Source organism: Plectropomus leopardus, chromosome 1 (genome assembly GCF_026936395.1).
Source record: "Plectropomus leopardus strain MGB_pleo_1.0 chromosome 1, ASM2693639v1, whole genome shotgun sequence".
Taxonomy (NCBI): domain Eukaryota; kingdom Metazoa; phylum Chordata; class Actinopteri; order Perciformes; family Serranidae; genus Plectropomus; species Plectropomus leopardus.
The window spans coordinates 24,520,051-24,538,964 of NC_142176.1; the positions used below are offsets into that span (position 1 = coordinate 24,520,051).

Sequence of the window (18,914 nt, forward strand, 5' to 3'; positions counted from 1 at the left end):
ATTTCTCTGTGCTTAGGAATGAAAATTGAGTCCTGTGCCTTCAGAGGAGCAGGAAATGGTGCTTCTTTCTGCTGGGAGCAATCTGTTGGTAGAGATCGCCCTCTAGTGGGGGATCTGACACCTTCAGGTAATGGGGGGTCTCATATGAACCCACAACCTTTGTCTACCAATGTGACTGGGGTCTTCTTCAGAAAGCAGTACAGACAGTAAAGAGTTATTCAACCCCCCTTCTAACTGCAGCATTACACAAAGGCATTTTTCATGGGGGGGGGCAGATGAAAATCCACTGGTCACTGAAAATGTTCAGGTGGCAAACCAAAAGTAAGAGTTCAGGGATCACATAGGCAACTGATATACTTTGGTTTCTTATTTTACTTTTCTTTTTTTTCTGTGAAAGTGGAGTTACCTCCATCACCTACCTGAAAAGCAAATGCAGGTCAACGCTGCAGCCTGTGGCTGATATGGCCTTCTCCCTGACAACCTTCATCTGTTCAGTTTAAAATGCAATACAGTTTTCAACTTATCAATACATATGTAATAGGGGGTCCCTGTTCCATCTCTTTTTAGTTAAGGAGTTCTTGGCCCAAAAAACACATTGAATACTCCTGACTTACAGGGAAACTTATAAACAACAGAGCTGTATGTCATCAGTAACACCTGTGCTTTTCCAGCCAAGACAAGTCAAAATGTCTGTAAAAAAAGGCCTATTGTGACATGATCACTGATAAGGCACCTTTTCAATCCACTGAAATGACCACAGAATAAAATTTAAATTTCATATTTCATGTTAAACATGTTTACAAACAAAGTCACAATTGCAGCTTTTATGTCTTCTTTTTGACACTTTTATGTACCTACTTCACATGTAGTTTAGTTACTGGGGAATGAAATAAATATTTTAAATTCACCTTAATTTTTAATCCAGTTAAATAGAGTTACACGTTATGTATTAGTGTTGTCACAAAAAAACGTATAAATATAATATTTTTTCACTGATGTCTGATAGTATACAAGAGTGCTCCCTGACAAATGAGAACTCTCTTCATTTTTTCAATACCAGGGAATGAAATGTCAAACAGTTCTTGTTCTACAAGATTTCTGTCTTCACTGAGATACTTCAGACCATCTGCAACTACTTCAAAACCACCACATCTACTAGAATTTCACTGAAAAGTCCTGACCAGGACGATTGCGGGAAACATGACTCGAGTGTCAAGAGGGCTCGAACGCCATGTGGTGATTTCAGGGAGGTCCTGTGAGGAGATGGAGTTCTTGCATGGGGCATTGCAGTATCCAGATTTTATGCACATGTAAACATCATTACCCGCAGACTGCCTGAAAAATCCAGGTGAAGATGGAGGTCAAAGTGGTCTGGACATTATAGTTTATATTAATTCTCTACAGTTCAAAAACTGGGCACATAAAACCCAAAGGCCCATAGGTGGTGCTCCATTAAATTTTACAGTTAGAGTTATGGTAAAATGCAAATCTTATAAAAACCATGTCAGTACTAAATTAGTGTTTCATGAGTGACACCATGCTACTGTTGTGGCCTTTGAGCCTAGCATTGCAGTGTTTTCAAGCTTTTTTCCTCCTTTTTCTCTCATTTGTCTAACTGACACCTGTAAACAAAGTAAGTGCAGTACTGAACACGTCTGCTGAAATTTTAAAATTCAAGATGCATATGATGGCAGTTCAGGCTATGATCTTGGAGGTGATGAATTATTTATTATGAGGAGAAGTGCAAATGTACTGAGCATAAAGACCTGTAGATAGACATGAAATCTTCATTTGAAACCCAATGTTTAAAGTTAACAAAAAACTTTCAATGATTTTTACTTATTCCATCACTTTTCTAGACCTGAAAAATGTGATTGTGAAATTCCATTACTTTTCCAGGTTGGAAATGTATATTGTATCCTCCCCACTGATGCTCGTCTGAACCCAGTCCTGTTTGCCCTAATCTGTCATTACATCCCACAAATTCTCTATTCATCAGCAGTCACACTAAGCATCCATCCTCACTTCACTACATGATGTCAGATTTTGGTCAATTACCTCGCCTTCAAAGATGAGCTGATTTTCAGCACACACATTTACAAATATAAACTTTTTTTCCTTCTTTCTGCCCCCTGCAAAACCACTCTGTCATCACTGACAACAGTCTACCAACAATTATAATGTCATGCAAGACCCACATTGAACCACAACCCCATGCTGCTGGTTTGTACCCCACAGCAGATGCTGAATCAGTCCCTTCCTCACCAGGGACACTGCCCATTCTCTTCTTTAAACTGTAATCATCTCCACTCTGGAGTTCTGAATCAGCTTTTGCAAAAATGCTCCACACCACAGCTGTCTGTCTTCCCCTATAAACCCATCGCTAGCTGTTTTGGGCTGCCTAAACTGAACACAAAACCTTGCACATACATACATACAACACACGCACATAGTACATGCCTGTTTACTGAGGTTTTTAACCACTTTGATCAACACAATACCCTGTTACAGACCAGCTTTAAAATACATAAGTGGGATCAGATCTGACAAATCCTGCTTGTGTTTTAACATATGCATTGCAATCAAATAAAGTCTCTGATGCTCTTTTAAAGTAGATGTAGCAATAAAGATCACAATTTCATTCCCTTTTCCCTGAGTCAAATTGTTGGCAGCCCCATTTTCATAAGAGAAACTATTCATTCTGATAGGCAAACTTATGGTATTTGACTTCATAGCTACAGGTATACATAAAGGTCTACTGCTAGCTTACTTCTGCACTGTTGGGTGGGTGTAAAGGTCAAGCGAGTAGGATTTAGGAGAATATATTGGCAGAAATGTAATATAGTATGTTTTCTTTAATGTATAATCAGCAGAAAATTAGATACTGTATGTTATGTTTTTGTTTCGTTAGAATGAGACGTTTATATCTACACTGGGAGCAGGTCCTCGTCATAGTTATAAAATAACTTGATACTGGACCCCAAGATAGCACCTATTTAGTTGTAAATCCATTACAGAAAGCAAGATAAGAGCTGCAATCACTTTTCACAAGTAAGACATTGCATTTAATGCATTGCATTAGCCCTTTAAAGGTATTTACACTGGTAGAAAAAGACTGGGTGAGCTAAATTATATCAAATATATCACTATGAATGAAATCAAGTCATTTTGAGACAGAAACAATCTTTCAGGAACAAGATAGGAGTTCCAATCACTTTTTGGCAGGTTTTATGTGTTGTATTGGCTCTTCAAAGGTATTTCAACAGGTAAAAGGAGGTGAAAAGGACTGGAGTGGTTATAATCTCGGCCACAGAGCAGGTAATATAATGCAGGCTCATAATAGCAGATAATACCTTTATTTATACATTACCTATCCGTAAAGTATGATAGACCACTTTCCACACGTAAACAAGATTGTAGACACATAAAACAACATACAAACAACAAACACATACAAACAACGGGAACATCAATTTGTCTATAATCGCGTAAATGTCATGCCTGATCAAACTATAAATCGCAAGCACGTGAAAAATGGGTTTCAAGAAACATTAAAGTTTCACAAAGACATACCTATGCTCTTACCACAGACATAAAGTTACGTGTATTTACATGCAACGACTGTTTGATCAATGTGAGAGCAGCTGAAGACTTGAATACTGGGCGATAAAGCTTTAACAGACTGCGCGCGCTCCCGCGGACGGCAACGACACCTGTTTCTGCTTCGCGTTTAGTTAAAACTGACTGTTCTGCGCCGCCGTAGTAATGATAAACACTGACAAGCAGCTGTTCAGCGGTATTATGTTTCTGAGCTCACACGTGACTGTGCTGCGTGTTGTATCACCGAGTATTGATACTTAATTTCGATCGCTAATAACACAATGGAGCCAATGATAGTAATAAAACCCGGTAGGTTATATTGTCGTGCCGTGTGCTTTGTCGTTAAAAGTGCGTGTCGATGCATGCTAATGTGTAGCATTTGTAAATGTTTGGCTAATGCTGCACGTTCAGATATAAAAGAGACTAATTTGTATCATCCATAACACGGCAGAGGATGTCACAGAAGTAAGTCATGTAGCTTAAAATGTCCGTGGCGCTGGTCTTGTCTCTATGAGTGACTGTTAACGCATGCTAACGTGGAGCTGCTGTAAACGTTTGGCTAATGTTAGCGTAAGCTCACTGTGAGTCTGTAGTAAAAGCGTCGTTTTCTCTCCAGGAGCCACGAAATGGGACATTCGTCAGAAAGTTTGGGACTACATCGAAGAAAAGAATCTGGCCAACTTTCCCAGGCCTGTTCACAACAGGATCCCAAATTTCAAGGCAAGTTAAAGCATTTTAACCGAGGGGGGATGCGGTATCACAATACCGCTGTGTAATTGTGACCCAGATGAACACACTGACAACCAAACAGTTAACTCAAATATACAGGTACATTAATGTCGACATTATTGCTAAGGCTGTTAACTGTGTATTTATTCATTTAAATTGTATTCATACAGGGTAGTCTTCTCACTGTCTTGTTGACTGTCTTTTGCATGTGCCCCACGTGGACACAGCATTATAAATGTGGGGATAGTATGCATTGCAAAAAGTAGTCTAAATACTACAACAATATAAGATACTACTAAAATATGTAACATACTAAGCTAATAAAAATAATAATAATAATAAGTCAAACTAAGAGTAATTGTAATGTGATATAAATTACCCAGTAAAGGACCTATTCCCTTTTGAAGATATAAATGGCTCATTCTAAGGTAATGAAAACGCAGCGATTCTTATTTTCATTTTCATTTTCACTTTTATTTTCATTATTATTAATCCAAAACATGTAGCAGAATCTAGGACAAATCTTAATTTCTTGTTTTTTTAAACTATGTCTATCTTGTATCTTATAATGAAAATATAATTTCTTAAAGTAATGTTTTACTAAACCGATACTCAATTGAACACAAGTCACTGTGTTTTTTTTCATGTGTTAGGAAAGTAAATAAACATGTTAAATATTTGTAGATAGCAGCTGTTACAAGGAAGTAAATGCCTGTATGGGTATAATCATTTCCACAATAATTACAGTAGTGTAGGAGGTTTTCATTGCAGCTCTTGACTGACTTTCTTGAAATGTTGAGAGATTAATGGCTGTTCTGTCTGTGCATCTGTGCATCTCTTTTACTGTGTACTTACTGGCCAGGCTGCAAATCAGGCATGCAACAGGCTTGCAGACCTGCAGGAGTTCAAGTCCAGCCAGACAGTCAAAGTAAACCCAGACAGACCCCAGCAGCAGGCGCGCTTTGTCACTCTGGAAGTAAGTTGACTAAAAAACAACTGTTGTCGGCCTTTGTACCCTCCTCTCATCTCAACCAGGGTGCTTTTGCAGCCTGTGCCAAGGTGTCTGAGCTGCAGGTGTTCACCCAGACTGCTGAGGTGAAGGTGGATCCTGATAAACCTCTGGAGGGTGCTCGGCTGGAGGTGCTGCAGGTAGCACTGCACTGTAGAAAAACACACAAAGAAACAGATTGCATCAGGCTGTATTACAGTAATTTCTGTTTTGTTACCATGTCAGTTTGAACCACATGGGTGTGTTAAAATTAGAATTTTTCATGGAAATTCAGAAGAATTATTTAGGTGGAAGAATTACAAATCCTCCATTAGACTCCAGAACTTGCTAAATAAGACTGTAAGTTTCTGTATTACCTCCTCTGGTTCACTTCTTAAAGTGATATTTCTTACATCAATGCTTTTTATCTGCCGAATTTCTATCTAAATAATATTGTTATTTTAACAGTCTCTCACTGTATTTCCTCAATTCTAGTCTTAATAGCCTAGTCTCATATTCAGCAACTGTAAATGTCTGGTGACTGACTTTCGAACTTTGGATATAATCTTTTGCAGGCACGGAAAACTTTATTAGTCCCAACTCCTCGTCTTCGTACAGGCCTTTTCAATAAAATCACTCCTCCCCAGGGGGCCAGCAAAGAACAGCTACGGACATGCTCTTCCTCTCAGGTTTCAAATTGCTGATTTTACACCTTTTCACCCAGAATATCATTATGATTCATAAACCTATGATTTAACCTATGCCTATAGTATCTCATATCTCACAAACTTCTTCCTTCAGGGTGTGAAAGACTTCAGTGTGCCTGTTGGCCTGGAGGCGAAGGTGATGGTCGACCTGGTGGTGGTCGGCTCTGTGGCTGTCTCGGAGAAAGGTGACTCACAATTCACCACTTCAGCATACCAGTTCAATCAAATTCTAGGAGCCTAAAGATATTGCAAATATCTCATACTAACAGCTGATCTATAAACACAGATGGCTGAAAATGTATCTATTTATTTGTAGATTTATGATCAACAGTGTTGTGAGCTCAAGACCACACAGACAGTAAAATATTCAAATCCAATGAAAACCAGTTTAAAGATTAATAAATGCAGTGTGTTTGTCAGTGAGATTAGCACTTACCACTGTTGTTTGTCAAAAATCTGTTCACAAAACTTGACAGCAATCATTTTCAGGATTTGTTGATAGCATATCAGTTTCAAGTATTGCAGGGAGCAATGGAACAAGAAGGAGCAGCCACAATGAGCTGCTGGATGAAGAGCTGCAGGCAACAGGCTGCACACCTCAAACTTCTTAGCGATGTAACCAAAGCCTTTTACTGTGCTGTCTGTGGAGTCATGCACGTGCAAAGTAGAATGAGATCGCAATTGCTCACAGGATGATGAAAAATGTCAATTACTGCCTGACTTCCTTATTAAAATGACGGTAGTTTGTTTTACAGCCCCTAGAACCCTGTGACCTGTCGCGTTAAAGCACATATGCTGTTACCACCAGTTATTTAACCACAGGCTTCGCCAAATGAATTAGGACTGAAATCGTTGACATTGACACTTAAAACTGTGGCCTGTGCTGTTGCTGATTTAGAGAACTTACAAACCATTTATTTCCCCTTAGGGAACTAACAAATAATTGAAGAACAAAATTAGGGGTTGACACATTATCGGTCTAGCCGATTACTGGGTCCACTATTTGGCATTTTGCCGATTATCTGTATCAGCATTTCATTTTTATGATCACTGATAAAATTAATTAATTAAAAAGCGCAAAGAAAGTGTCAGAATGGGAGGAACTTTTACTTTGTAAAACCCAAGGAGCCACAGTAATAATTTCACACACCTCCGATGTCAGGTCATGTGATGCATTCAAGTGACTCAAAAAATGGGAAATTATAAGGGCTTCCTAGAAATAGTGTGGTGTTTATTTCACTGTTGAAATTGACAGTAGACTGAAAGGACTTTTATGTGACAAACATTTTTAGTCGTATTTAATATTGTTTTGTAATTTTGCATGTGTTTGTAGCCCTCTGAGGCACCAGGACACCCTGTCAGGGAGATCTGAAGAAGAGCAGAAATGAGAATGGGAGCATAATCAGATCCATTTAGCTCCTTGTGGGTTCTGCTGTTTTCTGCCCTCCATGCAAATTGTCCCGTCACTCACAATGCATTTTGATCCTCATTGTTAAAATGCCTGAGATAACTGATGCAGCGTTGCGGTGAAACAGACATGTTTACCATAAACTTCCAAATGGCTCCGAGTGTACAACGCCACATGGTTCTCATCGAGTGTTTGTTGCACAGGGTTCATCCATGTTCCCATCAGTCTACATTTGATTAAGTTATTTTTATGAATTGAAAACATTACTGCAGCCACCTTCGACACGTCCGTGTGCTCTAATTGAAGTTTTTGAGTGAAATAAAATGTTTGCAATTTTCAAAAAACATGCAGAATGTTGCAGCTGCTGGTTATTTCTGGTTTATACACATAAAGTGGAGTTTCGCCATAGTCCCAGAAAGAAAAAGCAGTACTAAAGATGAATGTAGACTGTAGATTCTTTCAGATAATGTAAAACCTGCCCTATATGGCTCCTGTCTTCTCTCACAGGCTTGCGGATTGGAAAAGGTGAGGGCTACGCAGACATGGAGTACGGTATGATGGCCTCAATGGGAGCTGTGAATGAGTCTACTGTGGTGGTTACTGTTGTGCATGACTGCCAGGTTAGTTTTTTTAATTTACCAGAATTCTGAACATGTTGTGTCATGAAACTGTATTTCTTTTATGTTTCCAGAATGGGAGAAAGTATTTGATTAAATAAACATGCACTGTGTTGTTGTTGTTTCAGTACCAGTTGGGATATTTGTGCTTTCAGGTGGTGGACATCCCAGAGGAGTTAATGGAAAGTCATGACCTGACTGTTGACTACATCCTAACACCCACCAGAGTCATTAAAACAAACTGTGGGATGCCGAAGCCACAGGGAATCATCTGGACTAAGGTAAATTAAAATAAATGTTTTTTGTTGTATCTAAATGGTACAAGAAGTCCATATTAAAGGCATACAGTACGTCTGACCTCATTTTCAGGTTTATTTGACATTAACGTCAGTATATAAATATTGCATCAAGGCAAATAGAAAAAGGATATTAAACCTTCATCTTCATTTTCAAAAATAGCTTAAGTAAAGCAACTCATCAGTGAGTCAGTCCTTAAGTAATGGTTTATCTTAAAATGGATAATCCACTGCCTGGATAATTTAATGAGAAACAGTATGAAGGCAGCAAGGCTGACTTAAATGATTATATTACTGATAAACATTTGGCATGCATGATATTATTGTCCAACTTGTTTAACCAGTTGATACAAAGTGATGTAAAGATAGTATAATCTTTTAAAGAATAAGCCCATGTTGGTCATTTTAGGCAATCAGGCTTAAATTACACTAAAATATTATCACTCTTCAGTGCGACAATATGCATCTGGGTGGTTTTTAACACAATGTTGCATATTAATCACAAAATTCATCATAATGAGTGCAATTTTGTGTTGAAAATTCAAACAAAAGTTAAAATGAAATATGCAACAAATAATAGCTCATATTGTCTATGTGTTATTGAACAGCTGTAGGTCAGTTGTGCTGCAACACTGTGGCTGTAGCCTGTTTTTTCACAATCTGAGTGCAAATCTTTTTGACTCTTTAACTGAAGAAGATAAAAGTTTATCTGCCCTGAGCGCCTAACGAAACATTTCGCCTCTCTGCTTAACAACACTGCCCTCTAGAGGACATTCATTGACACACTTCATCAGAGCACCTATATTCATTGTATTTCTGTATGCATCTAATTTCTCTGCTCTCATATTTGTGACAGTATCAGTTTTTCTTTGTTATTTTCTGTTCAGTTGTTTATCAGTTATAATAAAAAATAATGCAATTAGCATTTTATAATATAATTTAATAGTGCATTTGTTAGCATTTTAGCATAACATTTCATATACATATACTGTAAATACAGTATATACTCCTAATATACAAAACAACCAGCTTTCAACACAGTAGACTGAAAAACAGCAACGAAGAAAGAAAAAAAAAAACAAGATAGCTGTCTGTGCACGTACATTTTTACAATCACACTTTATCATCTGTCTATATTTAAATGTGAGTCAGGACTTTAAACTGCCTCTGATTCACTGACACTGACAGAGCATTGTTGAGTGTTTTTCCACCTGATAATTTGTCTTTAATTAGACATGATGGGGGCATTATTCTTAACATGTGGAGAGTTTGTGTGTAACCTCCAGGCTCCTTAAGACACGCATGTAAGTAAACAGGACCCAGTGACCTCACCGGCAGGAAGGCCATGTCTGATCATCAAAGACTCCTCTGCCCAGCCAGCCTGGCTCTGCAGGGGCAGAGGAACGACAGGTCAAACAGGCCAGTGTAAAAACAATAGCCCCGTATATCCTTTACAGGACTGGTCCGTATCAAAGGCTGCCAAGACACTCACAGGCCAACAAATCAAAAGAGCAGTCTTTATTTTTAACAGCTTGGGAAGTGAAATATCCCGCTGCTTTAAGGATCGTTATTACGGTAGCATGAACTGTGAGCAGGATGGAATAATAATAAAAAAATGTTAGCTTTCACTTTGTTATTAATTTAGTTCATCCGTAGGTGAGATCATGCATCGGCTCAGACCAGGGCTACTTCATTGCTGTCCATGCGTGTCTGTGTGTGAGAGACACCCCTCCCCATTCAGCCTGGCTGGAGACTGTTAAACTTGTTACTCGTTACTTGTCACATGCCATCTGTCTCTATCTATGGTATCTTACCTATATAACCAATGATTAGGCTGATGGAATAAATGTCTCAGGGCTATTTAGTGGTTAGCATCAGAGTAGTCTAGTTTTTTGGTTAGTCTTCGAGACTTTGAAAGTTTTGTAGGTTATAGATATTACTATATAATGCATGTACTCTTTTTCTTAAATCTATACAACACATTAGTACATTTTTTTTAAGTATTTGCTTTGTGTCTGGATACCTATTCTCAAGCTTTAGATAGCTTATCAGGGTGTCCCTTGTCACATCCTCACTATGTCTAATGAGTTTTTAAATCAATTGAAATGATCTCAGTAGAACTTTACTGAAGCCATCCAATTTTGTCTTCAGCTGGACACAGAAAAACTGGAGAAAATCCCCATCCTGAAGAAGCTCCGTGCTCTGGAGGAACAGGCTGGAAAGGATGTAACACTGGGGGTGGCACCAGTCGTAGCAGAGCCTGATCTGCACACAGGTCAACCCAAAAGGCAAACCAGACGGAGGCCAAAGCAGAACATGCAGCAAGATGCCGAGGGGGAGTCTAAACAGGAGAAAATAGCAGAGGCAGAACAGAGAGCTAGACAGCGCCCAGCGAGAGTGAGGAAAGAAAGCAGAGGAGATGGAGATCATGAGGCAGAAATCAGTAAGAAAGGAAGGGGAAAAAGAGGCGAAAACATAAAGGAGAGGGGCCAAGAGGAGGGTGGAGGTGAAGCCATGTCTCAGCGCAAGCTCCCGCTGAATGTGACCACAGTTTACGTGGGGGGAATCCCTGCGGGGCTGCGTGTTAGTGAGCTGAAAACTGCCCTCAGAGAGCGGGAGGCTGCCCCGCTGAGGCTCACCTGGCAGGGAGCTCAGCACAGAGCCTTCCTGGACTACAGCGACCCTCAGGCTGCCGCGCAGGCTCTGGAGGCTCTGCAGGGTCTCAGTCTGAATGGTCACAGTTTGCAGGCGGAGCTGGCCAAGAGCCAGCGGGGAGGTAAGAGGTCCGGACAATCCAGTCGAAGACCAAGGCCATCAACAGGCCCAAAACCTAAAGCGCCAGCACCTGATACTGAAGGTGGCACAAATGAAAACACTGAGGAATAAAAGCAATAAGCAATAACTCAGCCCCAAAAATATATTAAATGTGGAGCAACCTTAAATGCCTTAAGAAGAATTTAGTTTGTTTTTTTGATATTTATGGATTTGTTACAAGAGGACATACATTTTTTTGAACCCGCTAATGTGGCTGCTATGGCTAATGAGCTTACATATAATAATAATTATTATTATTATTTAATCCAAAAGCATTTCACTAGAGAAGTATTTTGTACATATCTTTTCACAATACACCTATGTGCCTTGTTTGTTCACTCACACACACACACACACACACACCTCTTGGTCTGTGTGTCCCTTCAGTCCTCGAAGATGCTTTTTGAGTCATTCTTAGAGAAAGACTACAGTTAATATTCTCTCAAACTATAGACTGGATATGCAGTCTGTCTGTTACAATACAAGTGTAGAGTAAATCGTCGTGAAGTGTTTGGAACATTTTATTTCCACAACCAGTTGTCAGTATTACCACCACCAAGAGGGTGTTGTTTCCAGACATATTGATCCACTTGTTGGTTATCTGAAAACACATGTGACTAAGGCCATGTGCCAAAGAAGCCCTGGATAGTTTATGTTGCAGATAACGCCACCATGTGGTCATCTACACAATATATACAACTTATTATTACTGAGAAAGAGAGTGTACTAGTAACATTTAAAAATGCATTAGTCTAACTAACATTCATATACCTGTGAAGGCCACACCAATGTTTGACAACACATCATTTTTTAATTTTTTTGGGAAACAAATTTTTCACCATTTCTACAAATTTAATGCAGTCTTTTGAAAATCTGTGATATTTTAATCATCTTTTCTTATCCTATTGCCAAACTGTGAAATGGCAGCATGGCTCATTTTACACAAATTGCCATAAAGCTTGAGCACACTGTGCTGTTACAACCAAATTGACAAGATGTTATCATATTTGCAAATTGTAACAGCATTTTGACTACAGACTACAGCAAGATGCCCAATGCCGTTAATAGCCATAAGTTAGCTGTAATTGTCACTCAGTTGAAAATATATATAATTCATCCTTACACATAACCAAGGATTTAGGTATCTTCAAAAAATAAAAACAGTCTGTCTGTGTATGTTCACAATCTGGATGTAGATGCAGATTATTAACATCAAAAAACTTTTTTTTATTCAAAATAACACATTTAGAGGTTTGTGTAGTTTTATTGGAGCTTTAGTTTTTAATTTCTACTCATTCACTGTGCTTTATACTTGCCTAGTTCTTTTTAAGAATATTTTGGAAATAGATATTGGACATTGATAGAAGTGAGTTTCAAATAGTTTGAGTATGAAGCCAGCCGCACATTTGAACAGTTAAAAGATGCTACCACGCCTGGCTGAACTGTTAGTGTTGATGCATCTGTTTGTTACACATGATGACATTCTTTACTAAAGCGTTTGACTGTACTGTTTCCGGCTTAGTGTCTTCTTTAACAAAACTGCAGTAGCCTATCTTTCTTTGATTTGACGAATATTTGAAGGGGGCGTCTTCACATTGTTTTGAGTGCGCTTGGGAAATTGCACCGATTGCGCTTTTTTGAAGATTGAACTGCATACCACCTGAAAACCCCAACTCCTACAATGTTACAACTCAGTTGAAAAAAAAAGTCAAATGTTTAATTTAATGCATGATATCTCATATAACTGAGCTCACATAAATAGAAAGCAATTACATTTTTAAACTATTACATTTGGGATGTTGAGCAAACTTTAGAATATGCCTCCAGTTAGTGTTTTCTTAATGGGTAATTGGTCATTTAGGGTGACAGTTTATTGTTGCCTTGTTTCAGTAATGGCTCTATGTGCTGGTTCAGAGCTAGAGATGAACTCAAACTGAAATACTTTAAAGTAAACACATGCAAGCCACTCGTCCAGACTTCAGTATCCAGTAACCTTTGTCTTGTGCCCTGTAATGTTGTGTGTCTCTCGGCGTCTTTGCACAGACATTACCTGGTAACTGATCACCCTCCTGTCAGTCTGCAGCTCCAGACAAGTGTCCTGTTTTCACTGAAGCCTCGTTTGTATTGAGACACAAGCACACGGTATGTATGTCTGTCTGCACACAGCAGGCCTCTGGCTTTTTATGGAGCTGTCATCCAGGCCTGCTGGGGGAACAGCTGTGGAGCCCCATCTCACTCCCTCGGCCCCGCCAGAGCGCTGAACCTCGGCAAATGTCATCAGTTTGTTAATGTGCTGTTACCCTGCTGTAGAGCCTGTGCTCGATGGCACGCTCATTTTACCGGGGTTCAGTCAGTGGTCATGTTGTGAGATTTCAAAGCGACGCACAAATATTAAAACAGCATGTTTACAGCCTGAGGTACAGATGTATGCGTACACTTTCCTCAAAGTAAAATTCACAAGACGCCTTAAATTACAATTTAGTAACTCAGGCTAATTTAAAAGAGTAATCCGACCGACTGAAATGTGGATGCTCACAGAATAGATCACTGCTCACCGTGTTTTTCTGCTTTAGGAGCACCTGTTAATATTATCAATGAAACAAAGTTCTGTTTTCTTCAGAGCCTCAAAATATGTACACGTTCTTATTTGTGCCAATTTAAATTAATATTACTTGTGTTAGCATTAATTTGCAGCCAGTAAAACTAACAATTAGGAATTTTGCTTCTACTAAATTCACAAAATGATAAGAAATCCAATGAGACGCATTTTGGTTAATTGGCTCGTGTTCATCTTGTATTTTTTTTTGTTTGTTTGTTTGTTTAATTAGTGGCTTTGTGGTATTTCCATAGTGTGATATGACCTTCGCTTATTCACTATTTGTGTGCTTCGTATTACTGTGCCTCTGCTCTACATTTTGAGCATAATATTTGTAAAGTATTTTAGAAGTAACGAGTGGCACCAGGGGACAAACAGAGCTTCAGTTTACGCAACATTCCCTCATATTTTATGTAAAACCTTTTTACTGAACCTTTTGGGAATTGTATTTTGAAGACCTTTTTATTTCATTATTGTCAAAGGTTTATGCATCTTAGACCCACAAGGGCATTGTTTTTGTTTCAACATTCAGGGGGGAACATATGAAACGGGAGGTTTGGGATGATTTGCCAAAAAAAATTGAGCATCGAACACTTGATTTCCTGCATTCAATTTTTTCTGCACCAGATAGTGCCTTTTTTGCATCAGTTCATGGTGTAAATGTCTTTAAGTTTGTCAAAAACAAAGGAGTCCTCTATTGGAGGAGACATATGCATATGTTCTAAAAATTGAGAGGGACGTCCCCTGTGTCCCCCTAAAATCTCCACTTATGTGGACACCCCTGAGCTATTTAGCAGAACTGTTTTTTTAGGGCAAAATGCCTTTGAGGAAAACAGTCAGAGCGATGTGCTGTGGGTTTTTCACCCTGTAACCAAACCGGGGTGAGATTTCTGCCTCTGATTTGTTCCGCCTTAATTGATGCATACACTCTTATCACGCGGAGGGGAAAATACCAGTGACTTTAAAAACCATTTATTTAAATTCTATAATTAATTAATCAATTTGTTAATTTAATGTCAGTTCACAATAAGAGGTGTGAGCGACTCCCGACAGCTGAAAAAAGTCTGTTGGTTAAACTATAATAAACTGCATTATAACAAGACCTTTGACACAGAGACATTATTTTTAGGCTTCATCATCATCAAAGATTTGGTAAATTAAAGCCACGTGAACATGGTTTACCCATATTTTTAGTTTGTTTGATCAGTTGATTGCATGTTAGAATCTTGTTTAATTATTATAAATGTTATGATGTTTAAAAATTTTAAAAAAGGGAAAAAAGTTTCACTCTTTAAATTTTTTATTTTTTTTGTTAATTGATTGTAGCCTACGGTGATCACTGATGTGAGATTTACAATTTTGGTGGAGTATTTGTTTGCAGTCTCCCCCTAAAAATTGAAATGAATTATGTGATGAAATCGATTTTTTGTGATTTTGGGCTTAAACAGCCCAACAGATATATTTTATTTCTTACAAATGATTTGTTGTAATATAGCCTAAAAATTAGCCCTCACTGGTGGACCCTTGCTAATTTTCCTAACATTATCTAAGTATACAGTGCAGAAAGTAATAATCTATATCTAACACAAACGACATAACAGTGTTTACAATATATCCTCAATTTTCATTTTAAAACAAATAACAAGCGTTCTGACAAATATTGCCAATACAGAATATACCTCCTTGGCCAATTCGCCTGAAATTAAAATATGTAGGCCTACAGAATAAATAAAAAGATGCGCTTATAGGCTATTCAAAAAGTGCCTTCATCGTTTTTACACAGTATATATGGACATGTATATGTGATGCCCATAATTGTTCATTTCAAAATTCAACGCTGGTATGAAAGTCCAAAAAACAAAACAAAACAAAAAAACAAAAAACAAGAGCCTCAGTCTAATTTGTCAAAGAAAATAAAAGTAAAAACTTCAGACGGAGAAATGTGCATTTTTACATTGGCCTACAAGAATAAACAAAAGTGTGAAGTGGTAGTCATCCGCTCTGCAGGACTAAGTACCAAACAGCAGCAGGGTTTCATACGGCCAGTCTTTACCCCGCTGGTCGATGTTGATGGCATGAAAAAGGTTGTTTTTAATTATTATTATTATATATTATTATTATTATGTGGTTGCGTTGTGATTGGCCTGTCTCCGTGTCTGTGTGTACAGAAAAGTAGTCCGGTCTACTTGAAGCAGTGAGTGCTCTCCTCTCCATGGGCCGGGGCATGCCTTTATGTCTCTCAGTGGTTATTTACTCGTTTATTCTCATTTCAGTTCACCCTGCTGCATGGCTCAAGTCTGTGACACCCGTCCTGTGGGCTGCATGTTGTCCGTGGGGGCATCACATGACACAGGGCTTGATGTCCTGGTAGGAGACCTGTTGGTGGTGGTAGTAGGAGCTGCTGCTCGGTGAGTGCATCGCTGAGGACGTCATGGCGTTGAACGAGAAGACGAACTCCTTTCGGTCGCACATGCTGGGACTCTGGGAATGGTACCGAGGAATACCTGCGGAAAGGTACATTGACATATGGAGTGAAAACAATGCAGATTTGTTAGGTCACAGTAGGTTTAATGAGACTTTGACAGTGTCTGAGAATAGCTCTTGGAGCTCTGAAAAAACATCTAAAAATATGGGGTTTTGACATCTTTTTTTTTTTTTAAATTGTAATCTTTAATTGTCAATTACTAGATTTTCACTTAGAGACGCCACAGCTTTGACTTCAGTTTTCTGTACCCCGTAGTAATATAATTTTCGAGTAAAATATATAGTAATATAGATCCCTTTAACTTTAAGAACTACAGTATATTAAATTAATTGGGTGTCTATCCCAACTAAGACGTTTTCCACTCTTTTTTTGTTCTTAAAGGAAGACCAATATTTTATATTTTGTTCAAGATAATATAAAAATAATATTTTAAAATGAATTCTGTATTTAATTTCAAGAGGACGAATGTAGAGCTTCAATCTGTTTTACTAACTCAAATGCATATTCCTCACAGACCCGAAGTCTATTTAGCAAGCGCGATTACGATTGTCAATAGTGGAGGCGGGCTTGCAGGGCTAATTGACAGTGGCCCTCTTGCACGCCAGTCCCGGAGGACTCAGGGCCGCGGGGCAAGGCAGGCTGGTCCTGACCGCGCTTGTTTTTCTTGTCCGGAGATTGGCACGGCTCTAAACTGTCCCGGCAGACTCTCCCTGCCTTCTTTTTTTTATCACTTCCAGAGAATAAAATCGTGCAAGTTTCAAACCACTGATATCTGGATTTTATTTGGAGTTGTGTAATCTATTTGAATTGGAGCAGGACATGGAGAAAATACGCACTTTCTTTTTTGTTGCATGCTTTGCCTAATAGGCTTGATTTTAATTATTCTATTTAATACAATAAAAATAAGTCTGCATTTATTGACAGAAAAATAAAAGCAGCATCTTCTAATAAGGCCATGTGGGAAGCTGCTGAATATTTCCATCAGACCCACGTTTGGCGCAAGACCATAAAAATCTGTGGGCTTGGCTTTGCATGAAAAAAAAAAATATTGTTTAGACCATGTGGTAATTAAATGATTTGACATTTGTAGATATTACAACACTATATTTAAATGATTTCCTTTTTCCCCCTTCGCGTTTTCTTTCTAAAATGATCTGCAGTTTTACACGTGTCACTATTTTTTTGTTTTTTCTGAAGTAAATAAATTAGAGGTGAATTATTGATCTTACCTTGTAAATCTGTAGTACTGTGCCCGTTCTGGTGCAGGTATGATTGGTCTAGTGAATGTGTGGGCAAGCTCGGCTGCAGCGGGTTGGCCCCTGGATTACAAGGAGACAGAGGCTGCTGCTTTATGTAGGAGGCCCCGTTATTGAGCGAGGCCGAGGGTGCCGGGGCCCACGCCGAGGCTGAGCTCGAGTAGACGGGGTGAGGCTCCATGACTCCTCCACTGGTGAGCAGAGGGGAGGCGGAATTGTCATGGTGGGGATAATCACTCCCTGTGGATCCTGTACAACTTCCCATGTAAGAATGTCCACTGTTGGTCGACAAGTGTGACATGGTGTGCCCGGACAGACCCATCCCTTCCATGTTACCTGCCAAGTGTCCATTCATCATCCCAATCCCACTGTCCAGAGACAAGCTGTTGGGCGGACAGGACAGGCCCCCGCCGCTCCCCTGGAAGTTGTAGGACTCGGGGATGTGGTTGAATCCCAGGCCGTTCATCATGCTGTACATGGGCTTCAGCGCCTGGCATTTGCGCCTGAAACCCCTGGGTCTCCTTCTGAAGGAGCCCTCCTCGAACATAAACTCACTAGCCGGGTCGATAGTCCAGTAATGGCCCTTCCCTGGCCGGCCGAGGCCCTTGGGCAGCTTGATGAAGCACTCGTTCAGAGATAAGTTGTGACGCACGGAGTTCTTCCATCCCTGATATGAGCCTCTGAAAAACGGGAAACGGCTCTGAAGGAATTGGTAGATTTCGCTGAGCGTCAGGCGCTTGGTTGGAGAGCTTTGGATAGCCATGACTATTAAAGCAATGTATGAATAAGGGGGTTTCTCTGGTCTGCGGATCCCTGCATTTGTCTTTTTGGTTTTCGTAGTGGAGGAGGCGGTTTCCATCACCGCCGTCTGTCCGTGCGGCTTCTCCGGGGCAGACATCGGGCTGCTCTGGGCAGGAGTCTGCGCTGGGGGCTGCTGGACCTCTGCCGTCATTAGTTAAATTTAGTCTTCGAGGTGGTAAACAGAAATACTTTCCACCTTTCCAGCTATAACACTAGATTTGGATATTAATTCGATTTCATAAAGAGTAAAAAAAAAAAAACACACAAAAAACAAAGCAAACTTAACGCACGAGCCAAAAGCGAGACTGTCTTCTTAACTTCTTCCTTTTGGTTCAGTCCTGCAGCAGTCTGAAGCCGTACCGCCTTGTACGCAGCGTCCGAAATGGGATAAGGAGCAGAACAGGAGCCGCTTTCCACTTCAGTTGGTGTGTTGTCGTGCGTCCGAGGAGCTCACTTTTTACTTATCTGTTGCCATCAGCGCATTGGAAGCTGGATGTCTTGGCCATCCTAATGTTGGGACCCGCCCAGTTCCCTCCTACTCCAGTGGTGGGCTGTAAGCATGCACATCTGTGTGCGTTCACTTTTCAGGGAAAAGTTTTTTTCCACTCTTTACATTG

General features: G+C 39.6%; 2 protein-coding genes across 3 annotated transcripts; one reads left to right on the plus strand and one right to left on the minus strand.

Annotated features, from left to right (window-relative positions):
- The first annotated feature begins 3,753 nt into the window (after nucleotides 1–3,753).
- Nucleotides 3,754–12,666, plus strand: mthfsd (methenyltetrahydrofolate synthetase domain containing). Of its 2 annotated transcripts, none has more exons than XM_042501431.2 (8): nucleotides 3,754–3,909; nucleotides 4,217–4,320; nucleotides 5,192–5,305; nucleotides 5,893–6,006; nucleotides 6,119–6,209; nucleotides 7,940–8,052; nucleotides 8,205–8,330; nucleotides 10,497–12,666. In XM_042501431.2, the coding sequence occupies exons 1-8, from the start codon at nucleotides 3,882–3,884 to the stop codon at nucleotides 11,229–11,231; spliced, it is 1,425 nt and encodes a 474-aa protein (XP_042357365.1). In that variant the 5' UTR covers nucleotides 3,754–3,881; the 3' UTR covers nucleotides 11,232–12,666. The 2 variants fall into 2 exon arrangements, with proteins under 2 accessions (XP_042357365.1, XP_042357442.1); XM_042501508.2 differs by lacking the exon at nucleotides 5,192–5,305 and adding an exon at nucleotides 5,365–5,478.
- Nucleotides 11,663–18,860, minus strand: foxf1 (forkhead box F1). The gene is made up of 2 exons (XM_042501612.2): nucleotides 17,470–18,860; nucleotides 11,663–16,259 (listed from the first exon to the last, which is right to left on the minus strand). Exons 1-2 carry the CDS (start codon nucleotides 18,446–18,448, stop codon nucleotides 16,096–16,098), a joined length of 1,143 nt encoding a protein of 380 aa, XP_042357546.1. The 5' UTR covers nucleotides 18,449–18,860; the 3' UTR covers nucleotides 11,663–16,095.
- Nucleotides 18,861–18,914: the final 54 nt, after the last annotated feature.

Excerpts from the sequence above, each read along its gene's own strand:
- foxf1 (XM_042501612.2), bottom strand. The coding sequence starts at position 18,448 with ATGACGGCAGAGGTCCAGCAGCCCCCAGCGCAGACTCCTGCCCAGAGC. Across the intron at positions 16,260-17,469 it reads CAGTACTACAGATTTACAAG|GTATTCCTCGGTACCATTCC; the intron begins GTAAGATCAATA and ends ACCTTTCCGCAG.
- mthfsd (XM_042501431.2), top strand. The coding sequence starts at position 3,882 with ATGGAGCCAATGATAGTAATAAAACCCG. Across the intron at positions 6,007-6,118 it reads GGACATGCTCTTCCTCTCAG|GGTGTGAAAGACTTCAGTGT; the intron begins GTTTCAAATTGC and ends TTCTTCCTTCAG. Across the intron at positions 8,331-10,496 it reads AGGGAATCATCTGGACTAAG|CTGGACACAGAAAAACTGGA; the intron begins GTAAATTAAAAT and ends TTTTGTCTTCAG.